The following is a 25,740-nucleotide window of genomic DNA, read 5'->3' as shown; positions in this document are numbered from 1 at the left end:
GTATGGTTTAAGGAGATGTGTATGATGCCAAGATGACAAGGGGTGGACTATGATGGTTAATTTTATATGTCAACTTAGCTAGGTTTTATAGTATCTAGTTATTCAATCAAACACTAACCTATGTGTTGCTGTGAAGATATGTTGTAGATATGGTTAACATCTATAATCTATTGACTTTAAGTAAATGAAATTTTCCTCAGTAATCTGGGTGGGTCTCATCCAATCAGTTGAAAGGCCTTAAGAACAAAACTGAGCTTTCCCTGAGAAAGAAGAAATTCCACCTGTGGATGGCAGCATCAGTTCTTGCCCAAGGGTTTCCAGCCTGCCAACCAGCCCTACAAATTTCAGACTTGCCTAGCCAGCCCCCAAAATCACGTAAGCCAATTCCTTGTATGTATCCTACTGAACTCTGACTGATACAATTAATATTAGACAAAGCAGATTTTTTTTGTGTGTGAGGAAGATCAGCCCTGAGGTAACATCCGTTGCCAATCCTCCCCTTTTTGCTGAGGAAGATTGGCCCTGGGCTAACATCCGTGCGCATTTTCCTCCACTTTATATGGGACGCTGCCACAGCATGGCTTGACAAGCAGTGCGTTGGTCGGCACCCGGGATCCGAACCTGAGAACCCCAGGCCGCTGAAGTGGAGCACGCGAACTTAACCGCTACGCCACTGGGCCAGCCCCTAGACAAGGCAGATTTTAAGGCAAGAAGAATTATTGGAAATAAAGAGCAATATTTCAATACGATAAAAGGTCAATTAACCAGGAAAATGTTACCATTTTAAATATATAATATATATCTCTGAGCAGGAAGAAGCCATGCTGAAAACATGTTTAATGTAATAGCATTGAACATCTCCCATTGCCTGGCAACAGTCATTTGGGACATCACTGCTTGTAACTTCAGAGCCAATATTGTGAGGGAAGCAATAACACTCTCTACAACAAACAAATATATTCTGTACAACAACAACAAAATTACATAGAACAGACACATGTCTGTTTTCGTCTCTAAGTGCAGAGCAGGCTGTTCTAAAGGAAGCTTTTTTTTTTATTGTAACTATGCTTGCTATTTGATGAGGGAAAGAAGAGAGCTTTCTGGGGTTGGTCATATTCATGCCTGAACAACCACTGTTTGTCATTCCACTTGGGATAAGCCAGACTCTATCCTTTTCTCAGAGCAGGAAGTTCTACAGAGACCCAAGAGTTACCATTTCATCAACACAGATGACCTCAGAAGATGTGGAATGTGGCTGCTGAACCAATGGATTCCAAGTTCATGTCCTTAATCTGAGCAATGTGAACCACTCTTCCCCCACACCCAGATGAGCACCCACTGGCCAGATGCCTGGTTCAATCTGGGCACATGATGGCAGCCTTCAATGAAGAGTAGAGCAGGGCTGACAATGATGCACTTCAGAGGGGAAGGCATGCCTCCATCTGCTCCTCCAACTTCAGAACACAGATACCTCCTTGCATGCCTCAGCCTCTCAGATTTCACACCATCCCCTGTCACTGGCCTCTGCATGTGTACCCCATCATATGGGGTCATGTGAGGCAGAAGAGGGTGAGGTCTGGCTTAATCCCAACCCAGTGGGTACAGAGAGGAAGACTTGGGAATCTGTGTAAGATGTGGGGGGTAGGCATGATGGAGGACATCACAAGGAGAGGGGAGTTCTGTTCCCCCTCCCCACCCTCTGAATCCTGAAGCCCATGAGCTTTCCCAGGCAGAGAGACCATGAGTCACAATTGTTCCTTTGGTGGACTTTTTACCAGCATTTCTGCCTGCGGTAAGTCACGAGACTAACCGTCATAGAAGCCATTGTCACAGATCTAAATGAATCAGTCTAGCCCAGCCAGACCTAGGTCACTTTTGGGGACTCTATGTCTCTCCTTGTCCCCTAAGTCAGAGTATATGGACCCAGCATGATGATTATCCCATTCATTATGATACTCTCTGATTGAAAGAGCAAAGTTAGGAGCATCTTCCACTGAGAATGTCACACCATGCACTAAATCACCACCCTGAGTCAAGGCATATCATTGGGCTCCCAGGAAACTTGACTCCCAGGATTCCAACTTAACCATGCTAAAACGGCAAGCTGTTTCAAAGCAATTCCAATCTCAAAGAGGATATTATCTTTACATTCAAGGGTTCAGGAACCTCTCTCTCTCTCTCTCTCTCAATCTGTTTGTGTACATGTAGTGTGTCTGTGTGTGTGTGTGTGCGCTGAGTATGAATGTGTGTGAGTGTGTTTGTGTGTGTGTGTGTGAACCTCATTCCTCTGAGCCCTCATTTCAAGAATGCAGTAGACATATCTTCCCCTTCCTGTCTGGTCAATGCCAACCAGAGTCTTGCTACAGAGGGCCCTGTATTGGCCACCATACTACTCACCACTCACTTCACTCAACTGCATGAATGTCATCCCTTTGTCATGTAGACAAATTACCCAATCTCTCAGAGATTTCCTCAGCCTTTCATGGTACAGTCTTAGGGAAGTTCTATTATTATTTCCATGAATTGTCACATTTTTACCTGTACCTGACTTTCTCCAAAAGTCCTCCATCTGGTACATTGTATGATGATAAAATCCGAGGGATTGGGCTGCACCAGCTACCACAATGGTATCCGGATTTAGTGGGCCTTCTTTTGTCCCTTTCTCTTTTTCTTTAAAGCTCAAAAGTAGAGTAGCTGAGAGATCTAACAACAGAAAGCCTTGTCTCAGCCTCATTTTTTCATAGTGACACAGCCAAATTATCTGCCCATTCAAGTGTGCATCTGTGACCTCCAGACATTTTGACTACCTAGGACCAAATGAACTGCCCATTCAGCAGTGTTCCTGGGACCTATAGACATTCTGGCCATACAATCATAAGGGCATAGGTTCACATGGTCTGCCAGTTCAAGGGCATTTGTGGCCCAAAGAAAATGAGGCCATTCAATCATGAGCACTACTGGTGATTTGTCCTCAACCCCAGAGAGGATGTGCATCCCACCCCGCAAGTGAAACAATTCAACTTTTCTGCCATGTTCACTCCACATTAGGTACCACTGTCAAGCAAAGGGCTCAATCAATCACCAGCAAGTATCATTGAGGCAGGCTGCATCATAGACGCATGGGTCAACAAAAAGCACAGGTTTCTCATTCTGTCGTTATCCTGCAGAGAGATATGCTTGGGCTAGGTGCAGCTGGATGCACCAGGAGAGGGACCCCACGCCCTGCTACCCTTCCTTTTCATCGCATGAGCATGAAAGTGCCCCTGCAAGTGGAGGACAAATATTTGAGCCCGGGTGCCAGTTGTTCAGAGAATGCTGAAAACAACAGCTTCCCTGCAACCTTGTGGCAAGTTGAGATCATGAGCAGCCCCTCACCCTATTTGGGGTGTTGGGAAGCCACTTGTCCCACCCAGCCCATTGTCAGGCAACCTAGAGGAAGCCTCTTAATATTCAGCAAATAATCTTTTTTGTCTCTCTCCATGTTCTTTGAACAGAGGTCTGTGGTGAAATACATTTGGTAAATGCTATATTCTACAGCCCCTCTGGCAGATCTATACAGTAAATTAGTATTCTAGTGGTTCTAGAAGTCTTACCATAAAAAAATTTCTAAAGAATGTTTCCCAAAATTTTATGATCATAGAATCCATTACTCACATCATGCTTGTTAATAAGCCAGAGAACCAGTGTTTCATGAAACACAGTCTGTGAAACGCCGACCTAGGGCAGGCATGGCAAATAGATTTCAACATAATTGCCAACTCTGATTGGTAGAGGTAGTTTAGAACATACTGTCGAGAACGATTCTAAGAGCCTGTCTGACCTCGGCCAGAAAGAGCACAATTATTGACAAATGAGAGCTGCCATGAGTGTAGAAGAATATAATGGCAGCATAAGGGCAGCGAGTTTGCCAGTCTTGATCTAGGTCCTTTAGCTTCATTTTCTCTGGCAAAAGATTCCTCCAGGTCAGAATCAGTGACAAGAATTCCTCCGGCGGGAACCCAACTTGGGAAATGAGTCTTGATTCATTATAGTTTGCTCGTGTTCACTGAGTGCTCATTGAGTGGACTGGTCCCTCAGGAGGGTGAGGAGGTTCTTTCTATTGATGGGAACACTCTCAGAGGTGCCATACAAAATAAATCCTGGAATCCGCCTCCAAGCTCCATATGCAGGAGGATGCTCCATACTCAAATGTCCCCATGACTACAGACTGGGCCTCTGTGGCCAGGGGCATTTGGGCAGAATCTAAGAAGTTCTCCCAACTCATCTAAAGCCTCCTTGGCCCCATCACCTGTGACTGTTTTGGGCTCCTCCACTGTGAGGCTGCTCAGGGCTTTGGAGCCCAGTGCTCTGCACTGGGGGATTTGCTGTCTGAGATGTGGGTCTGTGAGTGTATATACACACACATTTACAAGTACATACACATACAAGTGTGTACAAAGCTAGTGTGAAGAACAAATTAGGACTTACTTGATATCCAGAGGGTCTAGGGCCTGGAAAAGAAGAGAATTCCATAACACAAACCATTGTTGCTTGCCTCAGCAGCTGATGTCTCAGTTCGCAGAGTGACGCTGGAGATTTCTGCAGGTCTCCACTTCAGTCTGGAAGAGGAAAAGGGAGACAAATCTTTCAACTTTAATGGGATTTTCAATAATGCACCAGGTATTGTCTGTTGGCACTCCACAACATTCCCACTCCCATCGTCTCCCCTGTATTGCAGAAGCTGGAAGCATTGAGGCTTTATTTCTCAGACTCCCTTGTCAATGTGATCCCTCTGCATGAAATTGGGAAGGGAGAAGGGAGGTAGAAGCATACTTTCCCTCTAGCAGGGAGAGTAGACAAGTATCTTTCAGCAGAAGTGAGTTTTTACAGCACCTGCTAGACTACTTTCTAAGCTAATCACCCAACCACCTTGGGGCTATGGGACACCCGTGCTGCCAGTAATGGTTTTCTGCAGTTTTATGACCTCTGAGTAGCAGAAATAACTTCCTGACTTTCTGCACCATGGTCATCCTAAAAGCTAGTGGTGGCTTCTGACCTATGCTCCTCCATTCTCTCTCACTTCCAGGAATGATGACGACTAGAGTGCCTGAGAAGCCATGCTGAAGAGAGCAGAGATGCCAACAGCCTGAGTCTATATGAAGGAATGGCACCTGTCAATATAGAATACCCATGGTTGATTCTTATGTGAGCAAGAAGGGGGTTGTGTCTGAGCCATTATATTCGGCGGCTAATTATTCCAGTAGTTTGGCTTACCCAGATTAGTACAACAGTTGTAGCCTGTGTCTAGTTACTGGTAGTCCCTGGAGTTTGTGGATAGGCAGCAGGGCTTACAAATAGTGTCTGGGCATCTGAGAGGCCCTGTGGATCCATTTTTTCCACAGGGTGGTATGTACATGGGCATGCAGACCTGTGAAGGGATCTGTTTTGACCTTTCTCCTGGGTTCCGTACAGCTGGGTCCTCCTTGGCAGCTGAGTCCTGTGTTCACTACAGCATGGGGGGCAAGGAGGCCTGGAATGGAGATCAGCCTGGTTTTCCTTGTAAAGTCTTAAATAATCTGACATCAAACAATGCCCATTCCTTCTCTTCCCACAGAAGCCCCTGTGCAACAAGGGGAGGGGCGGAAGAGAGAGGAGCATTGGCTGAGAAGTCAAGTGGAATGGGTCCTAGTCCCAGCCTGCTAACAACCCCCTGAAGCATCTTTTCCCTTCTTGGGCCTCAGGGTCCTTACTTGCAGATGGGAGTTACTGAGGGGTCTCAGTACTGAGATTCAGAGAGCACCTCAATCCTATTCCTCATCCCTTACTCTCCATCTGTGTCTCCGTGTGTGTGTGTGTGTGTGTGTGTGCACGCGCGCGCGTGTGTGTTTAAGGAACTTCTCCTGCTTAGAAGTCACAGCTGCTAAACCAGAAATGTCATTAGAACTTTATTTTGACTCAAAGTGTGGTCTGAGGATCAGCATATACTAATATGTTAGAAATCTTGTTAGAAATGCAGAATCTCAGGCCCACCACAGAACTACTGAATCGGAATCTGCAATTTAACAAGATCCCTAGGGGATCCCTATGCGCATTCCAGTCTGAGATGTACTGCTCCAGAGGACTTGAGATAAGACAAAAGTAGGCTTTAAAAATGAATGGGATTTGGAGTCAGGAGACCTAGGTTCCAGTTTGAGTTCTGCCACTTATTGGCTGCACAACATTTACAATTCATGTAACCATCCTGATCCTTTTTCTTAAATGAGGGTGCTCTAATAACTGCAGAATGGCGTAGAGGCCAAAGGAAAGGTACCTAACCTTAAACTTGATTTCATTTACTAGCTGTGAAGCTTTGGGTGAGACACTTGCCATCTATGTGCTTCAGTCTCCTCATCTGGAAGATTCAGTATAATAATAATGAGGGATACTAACAATAATTTTAAATTAATAATGAGTGTAAATCACATAGCATAGTGCCTGGCATAGTCTAAGTCTGCAGCACATGTTATTATACACTGGCTTCATATAGCATCTTTCAAGAACAGAAAGAGACCTAGAAAGTAGAATAGACTTCAGGCTAGCTGAAGTCTTCCTCATTTGGGGTTCATCATGGTATACACACTTCTCAACTAAGGGCCACAGTCACCCAAGACTGGAGCTCTACCCTCCGAGCCATGAGACAGCCATGGGGTTGACTTCATATTATCATTTTGGAGCCATCAACCAGTTCCCTGGGATGGAATCCCATATTGTCTATTCCAGCCGCACTCTGGATACTTTCCTACCCGTGGAATCAGCAGGGGCAGCTGCAGACAGAGCAATGCAGTCCAGCCAGGAGATGAACGCATGCAACTGGCCTTCCCTTTCCTATAGGAACTCATGCAGTTCGAAGAGGGGAACTTCAAGGCATTGCCTGATGGGCCTGTCACCACAGTCATGGCAGGGAAGGCCTCCAGGAAGAGGCAGGGACCAGGGACCCTCAGCAGAACACTACACCACAGCGAGAAAGCAAGCTCACTTAGCTCCTGCTCCCTGCAAGTACTCAGGACCTCTGCTCCTCGGAGGTGGAAAAAGCACAGCAGTGCCCTCTGGGTGCTGCTGCTCAGGTCTGCAACGTCCTGACAAACACCAAGCAAGTGTATTGCTGAGGGCGGAGTCAGACTGGGTCCAGAAGGTCCACCCCCTGACATGGTTGAAACAAACCGTAGACGGTACCGATCCGACTGAGAATCTGTAGCGACAGTGTGTTGGCGTCCCCAAGACCACCCTCTGCTTGATGATTCCGACTGAGCTGTTGTCCCTGGGGTTATGATTTATTACAATGCAAGTGTACATGAGTCAAATCAGCAGAGGGAAGAGGTCCATGGGCGAACTCCAGTGGAAACCAGTCATGAGATACCAGCCGTCCTCTCCCAAAGGAGTCACACAGATAATGCTTAATTCTCCCAGCAACAATGTGGGACAAGGCATGCAAAGTGTTGCCAGCCAGGGAAGCTTGGGGTCCAGGGTTTTTACTGGAGGTCATGCAGGCATGCAGCGCCCACGTGACTGACTTGAACAAACTGATATAGCTTGGCCCAGGGCCTCAGGCTTACAAAACTGATGTTCACCCTAAGTCACACTGTTAGCATAAACGATCTGGTTAAACTGGAACAGCGATATCTGGAATACAAAAACACTCATTAGGCAGAACATGCCAGGGGCTTAGTGGCAGTCTCCCAGGAGCCAAAGACTAGTCCTCCTGAGAAAGGCTTTTCTTTGGAAGGTAAGTACTTGAGTAACCCGGGCCTGCTGAGTTAACACTTTACAATGAATTTTAACTTAATTAGAAGCCTAATTGCCATTTAAAAAATGTTCTCAGTTGGAAATGAGTGGTGATCCTGGGCAAGGCTGGTGGCAGTGACAGGCACAATTGTGCAAGGAGATGGCAAAAGGGAAGCCCACAGAACAGGACGGTGCAGCAATGGCAACAGCATGTTTTCTAGACTGTGGGAGAGGACAGTGGAAACAGCCACCACTTACCAGGTGTCTGCCGTGGAGCAAGTCCTGGGCTTGGGGCTCTGGAGATGATCTCTTGAACAATCATGGCAGCCATTTGGACAGGTGGTCCTCAGCTGTGACACAGAAGAGGAGATTGAGGCCCAAGGGGCCAGTAAGTGGTGGGTCCAAGCCCTCTCTTCATAGTTTAGTAAATCCCAACAGCCCAGGCAGAGTATGGCTGGAAGGACACTTCAGTGCGTTTTTTGGTTGCCAGATGCCTAAGTCACACTAGGAAATGCTGGCATTGCATAAGCAACAACTGTGTGTCCTTCGCCAGGCCCCATCTGTAGCATCAGCCCCTTCTCTTTCTGTGTAAGCACTTGTTCCTGAAGAATCCGGATATGGGGAGCGTCTGACCAGGGCAAAGACCAGGTCTCTCTGCAGCTGGGGGTTTCTCTACTGTCCTCAGGACACTGCCATACTAACTCTATTAACCTTTTCCTGCCTCGTATAGCGATGCCTAAAAAGGTTATCAGGTCCCCTCTCCTCGAGAAATAAATAGATTAGTATCTCTAAACCTGGCCATCATTTACAAATAAATAAAGAATTCACTGTGCGGGCAATTCCCTGCTCACAGGCCTGACGGAAAGCAGACTCTTCTCCTGGGACTTCGACACAAGGCTTGGACAGAGTCACTACCTGGGAGAAGTCTGTCTGTCGATTTCGGCTATGATTCATCCAAACCACCTGAGGAATGTTGGTTAACTCCTAGAGGGGAAAGGGAAAGAGAGGGAGAAAGCAATATGTTCGAATGGAGGATTAAATCAATGTATGATGGATTCCCTGACTGTTTGTGTCACACGCTTCTCTCAACAGTGCCTGGCACGGCGTTGGCTCTAGCATAGAAGAAACTGGGTGTATCTGAGCTGAGACCCTGCCATGCCCCACCCAAGCAGTTTGGCTTGGTGACGTGACAGGTACAAGCACAGCGCACAAACTTGGCCTCTTTCCCCCAGACTGACAGGAAACAGAAACTTCCTCAAAATCACTACAGGCCTTTGCAGCAGGCCATGTTGCCACTGGCCGGCATCCTCAGAGAGAATGGCTCTCTGCTACTTTACCGTGTGTTTTCAAAAAAGCAAAAACCAGATTCTCCCAGGACCTCCCGGTCCCAGAAACTGGAGCTCCTCCATTTATTACAAGAGAATCAGACAGAGGGAGTTTCTTTCCCATTTGCGCACGGTGCTGACCCTCCTGCGCTGTTCCCAGGCCCTCTTCAGGGACAATTCCCAGCTGAGCCTGACTCCTGCTCTCTGACCCCTGAGCCTGAGACCGGCGCCCGGTTATGACGCGCTGGCCCCGCCCCCAAGATGGCCGCGCCCATGTGCCGCTGTTGCCGGCCGCAGGCGCCGCTATCGTTCTCTTATTCCGGGGATCTAAAGGAAGCAGAAAGTGTGGCTTGGGGGACGGAGCGGCGCGAACTCCCCAGGGTGCGCCGCGACGAGGGCCGGCCGCGCAGGAGAACGAATGGGGAGAGGGGGCTTCGGTCTCGGAGGCGGCGGGGAGGGGGACCCGGCGATCGTCCGCGCCGAGACCCCTCCCCAGCCTGTCGTGCTACTCGTCGCGGAAAACGGTCGCAAGTTCTTGTCGTTCCATCTCGCCTCACAGGGAACCACGTCAGAATCATGGTCCCTGACACGCGCCATGTCGGTCATTGGTCGTGGTGGCTCTCCCACCACCCCCCCCCCGACCGCTCGTGCGCGTGCGCCACGCCCCGACCTCGGGCTCCAGGGTGACGGGGAGCGGAAGTGCTCTGCTGACCCCGAGGGCGACGCGAGTTCACGGTGGCTGTTGTTATCCGCCCTGAGATGCCGGGCGCCTGGTAGCGCAGTAAGGGAGGCGGAGTTGGGGGTGAGCTTGATGGGAGGGTCGAAGGGGCCGTGGGTAATGGGTTCGCGCCCTGGGGAGTTGAGTGACAGGACCGTGGGGGTGAGTGCTGGGGGGCGGGCTGTGGGGTCAGCCAGTGATTGATTGACTGATTCATTCATTGAAGCACTCAGCGACTGTTTACTGAGCGCCTGGTGAATGCGAGGCACCGTTGTGTTTCACGTTAATCTCCACAATAGCCCTGTGAGGTAGGTACTAGGATTATCTTCATTTCCTACAGAGAAAGCAAGAACAGAAAGGCTCGGGAACCTGTCCGAAGTCACACAGCTAGTAGACCGGGGGATGCTTTTACTTTGTTCTGCCTAGCACTTATCCCCTTCTAACGGACCCTATAATTTCTTTATCATGTTTGTTGCTGACTGTCTCCCCTGCTAGAATCTAGCTCTGCAAGATCGGGGAACTCTTATATTTTGTCCGCTGATGTCTCTCCAACACGTAGAGCAGTAGAATAGGCACAGAGTAGGCGCTCACCTCTTTTATTGAATGAATAAATGCCGGAGCAGGCAGGCAGTTTGGTTCCAGAGCCCGGACTCTGAGGAAGTAAGGCAGTGCCTAGCTCCTTGTCTGGCGATGGTTGAGTCTTGATAAGTGTTAACTCTTAAAACTAGAGTGAGGCCCTGTGCCTTCTTGTGTCGAGTAACACATTTCAGTTTTCCTGCACTGCACTCCGTCATGGGGGTTACTAATTGGATCTCCTGTGTGGTCATTGTCTTTCCAGGGTAGGGGTGCATGCCTGAGACCACTGCTCACCAATTTCAGACTCCAGCTTATCTACCCTGGGCTTCCTTAGTTAGTCTACAGAAGACCCAGCCTGAGGCCTCACAAGGAGGTGAGTTCACAGGTCAGAGGCAGAGATCTGGTGCTGAAGTGATGGTCCCAGCTGAGAGGCATTTGGCTCTGAATCCCTTGGTCCTTCCTCCTTAGGAGCAAGAGAGCTCCTCTGAGGGGAGTGGGAGGAGAAGTCTCAGCCCAGAGCCCAGACCCTGATGCTCAGGGCAGAGGGTGGAGGCTCACAGGACAGCAGGTCGTGGAAGAGCTGGACCTGCAGTGGCCTCTGTCCCTCCCTCCAGCTGAGAGAGAGCAAGGCTGGCATGCTGGTTCAACTTCCAGCCACCATGAAGGCCTGGTGACAATGGGGAGTTGGCCCCTATTACAGGAGAGAGAGATGAAAGGTACAGAAGGATAGACGGATGCTGCCATGGGGCCGGTGCCCTGCTGTAGTGCCTGCAAGGGCAGGATGAGGCGGGGAAGGATCACTACCAGCCTCACAGGACTTTCTCCTCCCCTGACACTCCTAGGCACACACCATCGTGCTCCCCTCGTTTGCTGTTGGCTATTTCTGGATTTGAGTCAGTCCCATACCATGAACATCCCATCTTCCTCTAGCAGAAATGTTCAGTCTCCCTCCACCTTGACTCAAGTGCAGCAAAGGGTTTTTTTTTGTTTACTTTTCTTTTTTTTTTTACAGTTTGTAGAATTTCAGAGTAGTCTGTGAGTATGCTATCATCTAGTTCTGCTGCCTTTTGATGCTACTGTGACTGGGCCTGAGAACCTGACTTGTTAAGCTACAAGGCGCTGAACCCTGCTGTCCTGATGCTGCCGCGGGGATTGCTCCAGTAACAGGGGTCACTCTGCCCAAAAGCTCCTTGTTGAAAGTTTCCTTTCAAAACTGCCAAACAGGGAAGAGGGCGGCAATCAACTGGAAATCGTGGGAATGGAGGAGGTGATGGGGCGGGAACAGGGTAGTGGAGGGCCAGCCAGGGGCAGAGGGTGCAGGCGGGCAAGGCTTCCAGCTCCATGTGGAACTGACCAATGCTGGCTCTTCACCTCCTCCCCCGCCCCCTCCCGCCCCGCAGTGCCCTCAGCCCTGCTTTGTCTCCCTCCTCCAAACCACAGCGGAGTGTCCCTGTCCTCCAGACTTTGCTGAGGGTCCAGGACCTCTAGGGCTCAGCATGAGCATAGGGGATTTGTAATCTTTTTAAATTTTTATTTCACTAGTAATTCATATTCACTGTCAAAAATGAGAAAAGGCAAGTACACACACGAGGAAAGGTGAAATCACTCAAAGGTAACCAGTGTCTGCATTTTTTTTTTTTTGTGAGGAAGGTCAGCCCTGAGCTAACATCCATGCTAATCCTCCTCTTTTGCTGAGGAAGACCGGCTCTGAGCTAACATCTATTGCCGATCCTCCTCCTTTTTTCCCCCAAAGCCCCAGTAGATAGGTGTATGTCATAGTTGCACATTCTTCTGGTTGCTGTATGTGGGACGCGGCCTCAGCACGGCCGGAGAAGTGGTGCGCGCCCGGGATCCGAACCCGGGCCGCCAGGAGCGGAGCACGCGCACTTAACCGCTAAGCCACGGGGCCGGCCCATCCATAGCATTTTTAAAGCCCATGAGGGATCCCATTTTGTGTGTCTTATTTTTTAACTCAGTCCTCTTCGCTCAGGGTTTAGTTGCTTCCAAGTTTTTGAATGTTGAAAACAACTACAGTTAATATCCTTGCAGCTTTGTGCTCATTTATGATTGCTTATTTATGGTAAATTTCCAGGAATAGAATTCTTGAGAGAAAGGAGGTGTCCGGTTGTTAATGGCTTCTGAGTAGATGTCTTTCAACACAAGGCATACGTCTGTTCAGGAAGAGAAAAAAATTCTACGTGCAAAACCCACCTGATCTTAGCCGTGTCCCAAGGGAACAGGCTGGAGCTATGAGGCTGTGTTTCCAGGTCATTCTCCCCAGGGTTCAAGGGTGATTCTTCTTTTTTTTGGTGAGGAATATTAGCCGTGAGCTAACATCTGTTGCCAATCCTCCTCTTTTTGCTGATGAAGATTGGCACTGGGTCAAAAGCCCATCTTCCTGTGCTTTATGTATGCCATGCCGCCACAGCATGGCTTGATAATTGGTGTGTAGGTCCATGCCCGGGATGGGAACCTGCAAACCCTTGGCCACTGATAAGGAACGTGCAAACTTAAACACTGTGCCACCAGGCCGGCCCCTCAAAGGTGATTCTTACTAGGCTGGTGATGATGGTCTCTGGGCTGTATGCACTGATCTCGACCTTCTAATTCTGCCTTTGTAGATCTCCATCCTTTGTCCAGGGCAGAAGAGGATGGCCATGTCCCAGGTGAGTTCCTAATTCACTCCCTTCTTTGTTTCCAGTGAGCTTGAGGCAGCTTTGGGGAATCTATATTGTAACCTTGAGAAATCTGCTAATCCCCTCTGCTCTGGCCGTTTTCTGTTCAACCTGTGATCCACCTCAGGTTTCTCCAGTGCTTCCTCTCCCCACAAAAAAGAAAAAGAAAAAAAAAAAACAGACTTCTCTCTGAACTGCTTCCCTTTGGGAACTGGTCTTCATCTTTTCTTCTTTTCCGTCTCAGAGAAGATTGTTTAAATACATAGACTTATCATGCTTCCTGTTCACTTTTTTCTTTTTATGAAGTTTAAAATCAGGTAAATCCGTGCTTAATGTTTTAATGTGCATATAAAAATAGTAGCCAAAACATCCCCACTTCTTCTCCCCCCAGTACCAAGTTCTTCCTCAGAGATGCCCACTGTTAACAGTTTGGTGACAGAGTGGTTAGATGCATTTACCTCAGTTTAATTAACTGAAAACAGATACCCATGTAAAGCTGTGTGCATTTTTGCAGAAATACTATCAGACTCCCCTGCCCATCTTGCTTTTCCCACCTGGTTATATTCTGAGTGGTGTTCCTCATCAATATACAAAGATTATCAGTTCCCATTTTGTGGTATGGATGTATCATTTAACTATTTCTCTATTCATGGATATTTAGGTTTTTAATTTTTTTAATGGTATAAACAGTGCCTCATGAACAATTTTCTATGTATCTATTTGCTCAGGAGTACAAGTGTTATGGAGGTTATGCGTGAAAGTCGGATTTTGACTAAACGATACTCAGACTTTAAATTTGTCCTCCCAAATCCTTCATAATTACTACTTTTACTAATTTTTAAAGACCAAATAATTTCTGTGTTCTAATTTTCCAGGCTGTTGAAAGATGAAAAAGCACCCAATTTATTTTATGAAGCCGCTTAACTTTAAATTTGATGAAGATAGTACGAAAAGGAAAATTATAAACCAGTTTCACTTAAGAATAGGGATGCCAAAATTTTTTAAACATTCTGAACAGAACATTAATAAATTGAATCACACATTTTTAAAGTAATGCATGCACATGGTAAAAATTTCAGACAAAAGCTTTGTTCAGCAAAAGGTGAAGAATAATTCTTCCTGTCACCCCATCCTGTTGTCTCCTTGTTGAGTGTTTCATGCGTTCTTCCAAAGATCATGTATGCATATCTATCTAGATATAGGAATCTCTTCTTTTCTTTTCTCTCCCTCTTTTTTTTTTGTTATTTCACAAATTGGAGCACATTCTAGTTGTTACTGATCATTCCAGTGCACTTGTACAGTCTGTCCCGGGGATTCTGAACTGTGGCGCTGTTGCCATTTGGGGCCAGATTATTCTGTGTTGTTCGGGATCGTCCTGTGCGTTGTAGCATGTATAGCAGCGTCCCTGGCCTCTATCGACGAGATGCTAGTAGCACTCCCTCCTCTAGTTGTGACAACCAAAATGTCGCCCCACATTGCCAAATGTCTCCTGGGGGACAAAATTACCCAAGGTTTAAAACCAGTCTACCCCATTTACCAAAATGGCCACTTGATCTTCTATTGGGTGCAAATACCATTTGTTATTTACCTGTCTCCTAGTGATGTACATTTAGGATATTCCTAGTCTTTTGCTACCATAAACAACATAGCAGTGAATATCCGTGTACATTCAGCTGTATGCATGTGAGTACATCTTTCTGCAAGGGAGATTTCTGGGTCAATGGCTGCAAGCATCTTGAATTTTGATTCAAGATGGTCAAATTGCCCTCCAAATAGCATGTACTGCTCTGCTCTCCTAGCCACAGTAGGATGCCTTTTCCCATAGACGGGCAATCACAGTAATTTTTGCAAACATTGTGAGGGGAGAAAAGAGTGGTGCATTTTAATTTGCATTTCTGGACTTGAGTGTCTTTTCATATTTTAAATGCCATTTGTGCTTTTTCCTTTCAAATGTTTATTCTAGTCATTTGCTCATTTTTCTCTTGGGGGTGGAATTACTTTGATTGCTGATTGCCAGCTCTTTATGTTAACTTAATAAGTAAATTAGACCTCTGTCGTATATGTTGTAAATATTTTTTCATGATTTGTCATTTGTTTTGACTTGGATTATATATCTTGTGGAGTAGACACTTAAATTTTTTAAATGTGGTCTAATTTCACAATCCTTAGTGGCTTCTAGATTCCATGTATTACTTAAAAAGGCTTCTGTGAGTCAAGGTTATAAAAATGTCATTTCAATTATGTGGAAAAACAGTGGTTAATGAATGATGGCGGCACAATTGAGTCTCCATCTGGATGGAAACAAAGCTAGACTCTTCTACATATACAAGTAAAATTCTAGACTGATTAAAGAACTAAATATATATTTGAGAAATTAGATGAAAATTTAGGAAGATATTTGTATAACGTTGCTCGGTGCCATAAATATTTTTGATGAAGATGGAAAACCCGGAAACCATAAGGAGAAAGATTGTCAGATTAGACTGCACTAGAATATTAAAATCTGTACAGTCAAAAGACGTTTGAGAAAATACCTGCAGTACGTATGATCCACACAGGATTTACGTACAGAAAATGCAAACTGATGATACAAAAAAAGACCAAAACTGTGGTAGAAAAGTAGTCAGAAAGGTAAGACAGGCAATCTATAAGAAAACCGTGTGATGCCATATGAAAAGATGTTTCCCCTCCCTAGTTTTCAAGACTGGAAAACAGGGCTCATTTTCAATCCTCCTTTTCTGTTGCATTCTGACAAATGAAACCAGTCTCAGCCCTTCTAGTAACTGTTTGCCTTCCAGATGTGTGTGTGTATGTGTGTGTGTGTGTGTACACCAAAAAAACCCAGAATTTTGCATGGGCGGTTTTTAATGAAAATCTGCTCCAACTATGCATATTCTGAAATTTGCTTGTTTTCATTTAACAAAAATGTACCAGACGTCCCTTCTTGTCGGCCATTTTTATAACGGCTGCTCTCGAGTGCAGCGAGGATAGTCGTACCACTGTATTTACCGTCTCCTTCGACCTCCCAGTCCTGATGCAGTTTGTTTACTAAGCAGGGGTCCTTTTTGTCGTAAGCAATGTCGCCTGGTAATATAGCTGTCGTTCCACCAATATCGGAGTCCCAGGAACACAGGACTTTTAGGGCCATCTCCCCTTCCTTTTCGCTAATACGAATCACGCTGCCTCGAACATCCTTGTGGGCATATAAATATTTCAGTAGGATAGAGCCCTGTAAATGCAACTACTGGTTAAAATAGGAGAAAAAAATTTAATAGGTACTGCCAGATCACCTGTCAACCTACCTCATATGAGAGTACTCATGCTCCAGTACCCTCATGAACAGTGGCTCTTTGTCTTTTGAACGTTTACCAGTCTTGCAGGTAAAAGATAACATCTTACTGTTTAATTAGCATGTATTTGAACTTTAGTGAGGTTTGTAATCTATTTGTGTGTTTAGTAGCCACTTATATTTCTGTTGCTGTGAGTCTTTTGTCCATTCTATTCAGTTGTGTTTTCTTACTGTCTTACTGAAAGTCTAGGGTAAAATCCTAGAAAGGGCAATGCTGTGTTAAAGGGTATTTGCAATGTACATTTTGATGTATATTAACCAGTTTCTCCCCCCTAGAAGGCAGTAAACAGTTTATAACTTCTTTGGTGTTTTTTCTACACACTTGACTGCACTGGGTATTATCAATCTTTTTAATGTTGAAGAACCTGAAGGATATAAATAAGTCCTGGAGATCTAATGCACAGCGTAGTGATTATTGTCAACAATACTTCATTATAAACCTCAAAGTTGCTAATAGACTAGATCTTTTTTTTTTTTGGCTTTTTGTTTTTTGGGGGGTTTTTGTTTGTTTTTGTTTTTTGTTTGTTTGTTTTGTTTTATGTGTGTGTGTGTGAGGAAGGCTAGCCCTGAGCTAACATCTGATGCCAGTCTTCCTCATTTTTGCTGAGGAAGATTGGCCCTGGGCTAACATCCGTGCCCAAGGCCAGTCCTCCTCAGCAAAAAAAAAAGAGCAGGATTGGCCGATGTTAGCACAGGGCTATTCTCACCAAAAAAAAAAAAAAGAAGAAGAAGAAGAATCTGAAGGTTGATAAATGCTATGCTCTTAGAAATGTATTTCACGTTCCTTCAGTTATATATTAGGATGTGGTCTTTTTCTTAATGATTTGTTAGAATTTTAGTGTATGAAGGAAATTAGATCATTGTTTTGTATTTTACAAATATTTTTCCCACTTTCATATTAATGTTTGAGAATTTTTAAAATTTCTGTCTGCTATTTAGAAATTTCTGATGTCCAGGTAGTCAAGTTTATCAGTCCTTGCCTGTGTGTCTTCTGAATTTGGGGATGGCTTAGAAAGACTTTCACCACTCTAAAAGTATAAAAACTTTTAACTCGACTATTAATTTTATGGTGATCTGGCACACATTTAAATCTCTAATCCATCTGTAATTTATTTTAGACTCTGGAGTGAGATAGCGAATCCAGTTTTATGGTGTGTTTTTCCCCCGTATAAATACCTAGCCAGATTTTCCTAATGACCTTTTCTGCAGTGATTTCAAATACTTTGATTATGAGCTGCATTCTGATCCTGTATGTGTAGGATCTGTTAGTGGTTTTTAACTTTCAGCTTTGTCGTCATTGAAGTATAACACTGAGTTAGTGTTAATAAAAGCTTTTCTCCTCCTTAGGGAAACAGGACCTTGAGTTAGCCTGGTTTTAGCTTTGTGTCACTGAAAACCCAAAAATGGTGGAATGACGGCTGTATTACCAGGCGTTGTGACTTGTGGTAAAAATGCCACCTGATTGGTAAAGAAAGTGCATCTGAACTGGGAGGACTGTGAATAACTGTAAATAGCTAGTGGGAAGCCACAGATTTGGGTTTTCCTGAGTCCAGTGTAACTCTTATAACAGGGCATGTCCTGTGCCAGGGCCCTGGAAGATGTGCCTGTCACAAGAGATACTGGTGTATGGAGCAGCTTCAGGCTTCTAAGCCAGATACTGCCTACACTCACCAGTGTGGTCTTGTTCCCGGGCACCTCAGCTGTCGCATGGCGGGGCGAGGGCTGGGGAGTAGTTTGGGCTAATAGCTACTGGATTGCACTAAGAAAGCCTCCTGCTGGCGCCACCTGCCTGTCACTGCCCTTCTGCACGCTGTTTCCCATCTCGTATCCTTCTGCAAAGCCGAGTAAACTGGTGCCACCTATGGCCTGTTGGGGCCTTGTGGGTGTAAAATGTCTCATTGAATTTAAGACCACCGAGTGTGGGTGGGACAGGATGGGATCCGGAGCGTAAGTAGGTGGGTTATTGCTCTGATAGGAATTCAGGCACTCAGAGAAGTAAATCTTGTTTGGTGGTGACGAGCCAAACACAGACCTTCCTTGTTTACCTCAGTCTGCTGACCAGGCCGGACACAGACCTGTTCTTTGTCTCGTGACTGGGTAGCTAAGATTGGCACTGTTGGTCCTGATTGGGTAGCTGTGTTTAGACTGTTTGTTCTAGTTGTATATCCTCTGCAAAGCCTTCTCTGGCAGCCCCAAGCAGAGCTGACTTCTTCCTCCTCCCTGTTCCTTGTCCTACCTCTGTCACTGCCCTCGGGAGGCAGCCCTCCCTCCTGCCTCCTTCCCTCCCTCCCTTTCATACGTGAGTTTGTAAGTGTTGTCTTTCTCCCTCTACTAGACTGAAGCTCCTTCAGTTCAGGAGGTGTGTGCTTGTTTTTATTAATCTTGACATCTGTCTTGACATGAGTACAGCCATGTTTGGCCATTCCACGAACCTACAGCCACCAGCACACAAAGAAATATAAAGTGGCTTTCTGTGTTGTGGGAACTGCCCCTTCTCTCACAGAGATAGTTGCAATTTGTAAGATTACAAGACTCTTTGGGCGTCATAGCCCGGGACGGACTGGCCGCCTGTGCCGGGCTGGGGTGATAACCAAGGAGCTCAATGCACGTACACAACTGATAACCATTTGTGCATGAGAACACCAAAGGCTTACTCTGGAGATTACTCATACTGTCTAAGCTGCTGGAAACTGGGGCCTGGTGAGAGTCTCGCCGATCAGGGGGACCCCTTGCCCAGGACCTCTTTCCATTGGCACTCCTGCCTAGCTGTGTCAGTTAAAGGGACTCTCCCCGAAGTAAGGGCGTGGATGTCGTAAGTACCCGATCTGATGTTTCTCTCTCGGTCGATCTGATGTTTCTCTTTTTCGATCGATCTGATGTTGTTTCCTCTGTATATCGACTTATTTGGATAAGTACCCAGTCTGATGTTTCTTTGTATATAGCTACTTCCTGTATTCTCCATATCTATTTGCTAACTTTCGCCTTTACCCTTCCCTGTATAATAAAGTGTGCATTCATTCCATTCGTTTGGGTTGGAAAGTTCCTTTTTATGTCTCGGATCAAATCCACCAAACCTCTTACAACAACGTCCTCTGGACTTACCAGCTTGGTCTCTGTTCAGTAAATATGTGTTGAATGAATGAATTTCCAGGGAAAGATATTTCTAACACCAATCTGTTTTCCTGTCAGGTTTAAAGTAATTTTAGCTACATAACCACCGTATATACTATACTGTGTCAAATTGTGGACATTGGGCAGCTTAAGAACAATTACAGAGAGAAAGGCAATGCGGTGTAGTGTTGAAGAAGCGTGGGTGCGGAAACCACCCACGTGGGTGGTTTAAAACCGGAGGATTTTAATCCCCAATTCCTAGCTGTATGACCCTGAGCAAGTGACTTTACACTCTGTGTGCCTTGCCGTCCTCTTCTGTCAGGGTTCTCCGGGGGTGGTGGGGAGGATTGAAATCCTTACTACACGTGCGGGACTGAGGATGGGCACAGAGCAGGCACTCGATGTATGTGAAATGTTGTCCCGGCCTGTTGGCCGATCACTGGGAGCTAAAGAGGAATGTGCTGTTGCAGGAATCGTTGACCTTCAGGGACGTGTTTGTGGACTTCACCCTGGAGGAGTGGCAGCAACTGGACGGTGCTCAGAAGAACCTCTACAGGGATGTCATGCTGGAGAACTACAGCCACCTGGTCTCCGTGGGTGAGGGACCACTCCACAGTATGACTAGAACGCTCCCACTCGTGTCTCCCTCTCTCACGGCTGCACGCTCGGGGGCCTCGGAAGCCCTGAATGAGTGTGGGCCTAGGGCTCCCTGTCAAGGGTTCATAATCCCCATTGCACCCTGCACAGGAAGTTTGTGCTCTTGCCTTCTCTGTGAATGCTCTGCTCTGAGGGGCAAACAGCTGTGCCTGTGGGGCAGTCACTGAGGCCGGACCATCTTCAGCCTGCAAGGATGGGCCTCGGTTCTGGAATGCCTCTGGCATGAATAACAAAATCCTCTGTCATTTTCCCCTCCACAGGTTACCTAGTGGCCAAACCAGATGTGATCTTCAGGTTGGGACAAGCAGAAGAGGCCGCGATGGCAGGCGGAGAAACCCCAATGCAGAGCCGTCCAGGTGCGCAGGAGCCGGGCCAGTCAAAGGGGGACCTAGTGGGTCAGTGAGAGCTTGGCCTTGGAGGTGCCCCCAGGAGCTCTTCTCAGGGCCCCCAGACTTGGGGACACGCCTCAGCTCTGATGGAATGAGACCACCCGCTGTAATATCCACACGATGTCCCCACCTGCCACCCTTCTACAGCCCCCTTTTCTTGCTGGGGTGCAGACAGAGGGCAGCCACGGCTGTTCTTTAGATCTCGTCTCTGCCTTCCAGCATCCTGGGTGGCTAGAGAGAAGTGCTGAGCCTTTTCTCCTTCCTTCTCCGTCTGCTTTGTGGAAGCTTTTAGGACCTTCCCCCCTCTTGGGCTTTTGCATTTTCATCAGATGAGATGTAGAGGTAGGTGACATGTTTCCTCTTTATTTGGCATTCTGTGGGCCCTTCAAGGCTGAAACGTGGAGTCTTTTCTTGAGTCTCAGGAAAGTTATCCTACCCGGTTCATTGGAGTCGGTATGGACAAGAAAGCTTTGCTAGTGACCTTCGAGTCTCCCAGGCCGGCTACCCGACGTGTCCTTGTCTGCCCTCACGTTGTGGCTAGACAGTGTCACCCTTCACACAGGTCTCTCTTTTCTCTTCTTATTTCCTCTCAGACTCTTCCTGTTGTCGGATTCCTCCTCTGATCAGTCCTTCTCTCCCACTCCACTGTTTAGTCTTTTGTATTATCTTTATTTATTCAAAAAATAAAGAAGCCTGCGAGACACTACTCCCACGGTGGCATGCTTCAGTGAGCAGTGTCGCAGTCCTGGGTGGAGCTGCTTTTTCCCTTTTCTGTTCGTCTCTTTGTGCTCCGGGCCCCTTACTAGGGATCCAGAAACCCTTCAGATGTTGGTCTTCCTCTTTCTCTCTCCCATTTACAGTGGCCACTCCACAGGCCCATCCCGAAGAACGCTGTGACTGTTCAGTGTGGTCCGTGGACCAGCAGCCTGGGCATCTCCCTGGCTCGATTGGAAATGCAGGCTCTTGGGGTCCACCTCAGATTTTCTGAATCCGAATCTGCTTTTCAGCAGCTGTTTTGAGATCAGTTTCAGGGATCCAGCTGTAGTCCGACGCTGGCCCGGCGGATCCCAGGTGCCTGTCGATGGCTTCCCCAGTGCCCCCCCCTGCTTGGCAGATGCACTCTCTCTCTCAGAGCCTCCCCGTGCTGGCGTGCACACAGCCTCTGTAGCTTCTCCCAGGGACGTTTTGGGCTGCAATTTCCCCTTTATTGCACAGTCAGTCCCATATCTGCCGCCTTGTAGAGATTCAGCAGGATTTCTGGTCTGCTCACGGCATGCTTTTTCCTCCTTCCAGTGTTTCCAGGAATTGTAATGACCGTGAGTCTCGTTCTCGTTTCAGTGGTATCCTGGAGGGAGGAAAAGCAAACTCAGAGGCACAGTCTGCCCTCTTGAGTCACAATTCCCTTGTAGTACAAACTGCCGGCACATGTTCGGGCTAAGAGTGCAGAACTGTATGGGATACAGTGGAATCTTAGTGCATTCCCAGTCACGCCTCCAAGGGCAGCCTCTTCTCAAGGTTTCTGTTTTTAATTCTGATGAGCGCCTCCGTGGGTCCAGGGAATACCTTCATACCTGCATTTCTGGAGTTTCCAGTTTTCTCTCTCCTCTAGAAAAAATACAGATTCAGTTCAATTACACTTTGGTCTGCTCCCCAGCTGTTTATAATGTTTGTTAAATTCTTACTTTTAGCTTCTTTATTGGTTACATGTGTAACTTTAAATAATATGGCTGAGCTTCTGTTTTTGCATTCCATTTGGTAACTTTCTATAAACCCTGCTAAGTGCCTGTGGCTTCTTTCTCTGCCTCGAACACAGACCCCTAGAGAGAGAGTCTGCTTCTTGTTCTTATGCAGTTGTGGGGCTGGTGGACGACGTCCGACAATTGTTGCTTTTTTTTTTTTTTTTTGGTGAGGGAGATCAGCCCTGAGCTAACATCCGTGCTAATCCTCCTCTTTTTGCTGAGGAAGACCGGCTCTGAGCTAACATCTGTTTCCAATCTTCCTCTACTTTGTATATGGAACGCCACCACAGCATGGCTTGATGAGCGGTGTGTAGGTCTGCACCCGGGATCCGAACCCGCAATCACGGGGCCGCTGAAGCGGAGCGCATAGACCCAATCACTACACCACTGGGCCGGTCCGAGCCGTATGGAATAATTTTTAATGCACAGGTTGTTAATCAGAGGTGTATCACTTAGTGACGCTTGGAACCTCAGGATACTCACGAATAGGCTCCACACTCTAGTAATTGTTTCAGAAAGCCTTGGATGGACTGGTTATGTGCATTTTGAGTAATAACTGAAATATAACTTAACTCAGTAACTCAAAAATAACTCATCAGGACTCCAGATAGTTCTGATGCCCACGTCTAGTTCAGATCCACTGCTTTCAATATCCCCCAAGAGGGGTTCAGAGGCACAGGGAGACATAGCAAGGCCTTCACCCAGGAGCGTGGGATCAGGTGGGATGGGGACACGTGCGTGTGGACTCACTACGGACAAGCGATTCTCTTCCCCCTTACTCCATACTTCAAGCTACTTCCAGGACTGTATTTTCCTCTGGTCCCTGGGTAAAATCTCTGGCAGGTCCCATAAATTTTCTGGTCATTCGGAGATAATAAAAATCTTCTAGGAACCGTTAGTCTTAAGAGTAGCCTCGGGGCCGGCCTGGTGCCGTAGTGGTTAGGTTCACATGCTCCGCTTCGGCGGCCCGGGGTTCATGGGTTCGGATCCTGGGCATGGACCTACGCACTGCTTGTCAGGCCATGCTGTGGCAGGCATCCCACATATAAGGTAGCGGAAGATGGGCACGGATGTTAGCCCAGGGCCAATCTTCCTCAGGAAAAAGAGGAGGATTGGCATCGGATGTTGGCTCAGGGCTAATCTTCCTCAGAAAAAAAAAAGAGTAGCCTCATTATAGTAATAAAAACTAGTTCCCTGCAGTCCTACAAACTCTGAAGTTTATTTCAAGTTTTTTGAGCTTTTCATAGAAAGAACTTTTGCCTTTGTTAAATTTTTTCTGTCGTTTGCTTTCTATTTTGTTGATTTCTCCTTTTACTATTATTTCATTTTTTCTACTTACTTTGGGTTTACTTTGCGGTTCTCTTTCTGGTTTCTTTTTTCCCCAACATTTTATTATGAAAATTTTCACATGGAACAAGTGAAAGAATTGTAGTTTGAACACCCATATATCACCACCTAGATTCTACAGTGAACGTTTAGCTACATTTGCTTTATCGCATATCTATCTGCCTACCAATTCCCTAGTCTTTCCATCACTACACTTTATCTTTTGTGTGTGATACATTTCAAAGTAAGTTGCAGAGATCAGTACATTCACCCCTAAATACCTCCACAGGCAGCAGATCATTAACTAGAGTTCAGTGTTTGTTAGTGTTTTGTCTATCCTTAATGCTTATTAGGTATTTTAATAAAAAGAAATGCAGAAATAGCACAATATGATATTGGGTTATATGTGGTAATGTTTAATGTAATTCCCTTATGTTTTTTCCATGTATTGTCATTATATGTGTGTGTGTATATATATATATATATATATAGTGATGTGACTGCATTCTGTTTTTTAAAGTGAGATTTATTGAAGAACAATTTTTGTGCCACGAAGTTCACCTTTCTTGTGTGTACAGTTCTGTAGTTTTTACAAATATATAGTCATGTAGCCACCACCACAATCAGGATATTGGGCATTTTCATTCCCCCAAAACATCCCTTTGTGCCCCTTTACAATTAAACTTTTCCTCCACTCCCAAATCTGATCTTGTTTCTTTTTCTAGTTTTGTTCTTTCTAGAATGTCATTTAAATGAATCTTAGAGTATGTAGCCTATGTGTCTTGCTTCTTTCACTTACCTTAATGCTTTTTAGGGTCATCCATGTTGTCACATGTATCAGCAGTGTGTTCCTTTTTGTAGCTGAATAATGTTCCATTTTGTTTATCCATGGACCAATATATGCACATTTGAATTTTTTCCAATTTTTGGTTATTATGAAAGAAGCTGGTAAGAACTTTCATTTTCAGGTCTTTGTATTGACATACATTTTCATATTTCTTGGGTAAATATCTGGAGTGGGATTGCTTCGTCACATGTATGTTTAACTTCACCAGACACCACCAAACTGTTTTCTAACGTGACTGTATCATTTTGGTTGCCCACCAGCCACAGATGAGAGTTCCAGGTGTTTTGAATCCTTCCCAGCACTTGGTATCATTAGTTAGTCTTTCTAGTAGTTCTGAGAGTATCTCACTGTGATTTTAATCTGCATTTCTCCAGTAACTAAGGCTGAGCATCTTTTCATGTGCTTGTTTGCCATCTGTACATCTTTGGTGAACTGTTTGTTGTAATCTTTTGCCATTTTTGTTGTTATTAAATTGTGAGAGTTCTTTATATATTCTGGATGCAAGTCCTTTATCAGCTATTTGTTTTCCAAGTATTTACCCCCAAGCTGTGGCTTGTTTTTATCTTAACAGTGTTTTTTGAAAAACAGACATTTTTAATTTCGATAAAGTCCAGTTTATCAAGTTTTTCTTTTATGGTTCATGCTTTTTTGTGAACAGTTCTCTAACTCAGGGTAACAAAGATTTTCTCATATGTTTTCTTTCAGAAGATTTATAATTTTAGCTCTTATATTTAGGCCTATAGCCAATAATGAGATAGGTATTTTTACCTCCTGTGAGGTAAGGGTCAATGTTCTTTATTTTGGTATATGCATATTCAATTGTTCCAGCAGCAGGTTTGAAAAGACTGTCTTTTCTCCATTGATTTACCTTGGCACCATTGTTGAAAACAGTGGAACATATATGCATCAGTCTATATGCCAATACCACACTGTTGTAATTACTGTAGCCTATATTAAGTGTTCAAATCAGGTAGTGTGAGTCCTCCAACATTGTTCTTCCTTTTCATAATGTTTTGACTATTCTAGGTCCTTAGTATTTTCATATAAATTTTAGAATCAGCTTCTCAATTTCTGCACAATAGCCTGCAGGGATTTTGTTTGGGATTGCATTGAATCTGTGGATCATTGAAATACTAACAATATTGAGTCTTCAGATTCATGAACATGATGTTTCTCTCAATTTATTTAGGTCCTTTAAAATTTATCTCAGTAATATTTTATAGTTTTGAATGCACAGGTCTTGCACAGGAAGTGCAATTGCAATTTAAATATTCTATTTTAAACATAT

At 45.6% G+C, this 25,740-nt stretch overlaps 1 protein-coding gene and 1 long non-coding RNA gene across 11 annotated transcripts in view; one reads left to right on the top strand and one right to left on the bottom strand.

Moving 5' to 3' along the window:
- Positions 1-3,410: 3,410 nt before the first annotated feature.
- Positions 3,411-9,322, bottom strand: LOC147911940 (uncharacterized). 2 transcript variants are annotated; one of them, XR_015550570.1, is made up of 4 exons: positions 9,207-9,322; positions 8,656-8,724; positions 7,999-8,090; positions 3,411-4,598 (listed from the first exon to the last, which is right to left on the bottom strand). It is a non-coding gene; the product is annotated as an uncharacterized LOC147911940 (long non-coding RNA). The 2 variants fall into 2 exon arrangements; XR_015550569.1 differs by having other exon boundaries at positions 8,656-9,322.
- A 351-nt stretch (positions 9,323-9,673) lies between these two features.
- The window catches only part of ZNF674 (zinc finger protein 674), a 31,577-nt gene continuing 15,510 nt past the window's right edge, over positions 9,674-25,740 (top strand). The window contains exons 1-8 of one of the 9 annotated variants that reach the window (XM_087427201.1): positions 9,674-9,867; positions 10,010-10,091; positions 10,622-10,732; positions 11,372-11,394; positions 12,452-12,626; positions 12,981-13,025; positions 19,965-20,091; positions 20,412-20,507. In XM_087427201.1, the coding sequence (XP_087283327.1) occupies positions 12,609-12,626; positions 12,981-13,025; positions 19,965-20,091; positions 20,412-20,507 (286 nt within the window). In that variant the 5' untranslated portion in view covers positions 9,674-9,867; positions 10,010-10,091; positions 10,622-10,732; positions 11,372-11,394; positions 12,452-12,608. The other 8 variants (XM_087427198.1, XM_087427200.1, XM_087427202.1 and 5 more) reach the window with 8 other exon arrangements.

Source organism: Ceratotherium simum, chromosome X, assembly GCF_057802395.1.
Source record: "Ceratotherium simum simum isolate JZ-2026a chromosome X, ASM5780239v1, whole genome shotgun sequence".
In the NCBI taxonomy this organism is placed as follows: Eukaryota; Metazoa; Chordata; class Mammalia; order Perissodactyla; family Rhinocerotidae; genus Ceratotherium; species Ceratotherium simum.
This window is presented reverse-complemented; position numbering and strand designations above follow the sequence as displayed.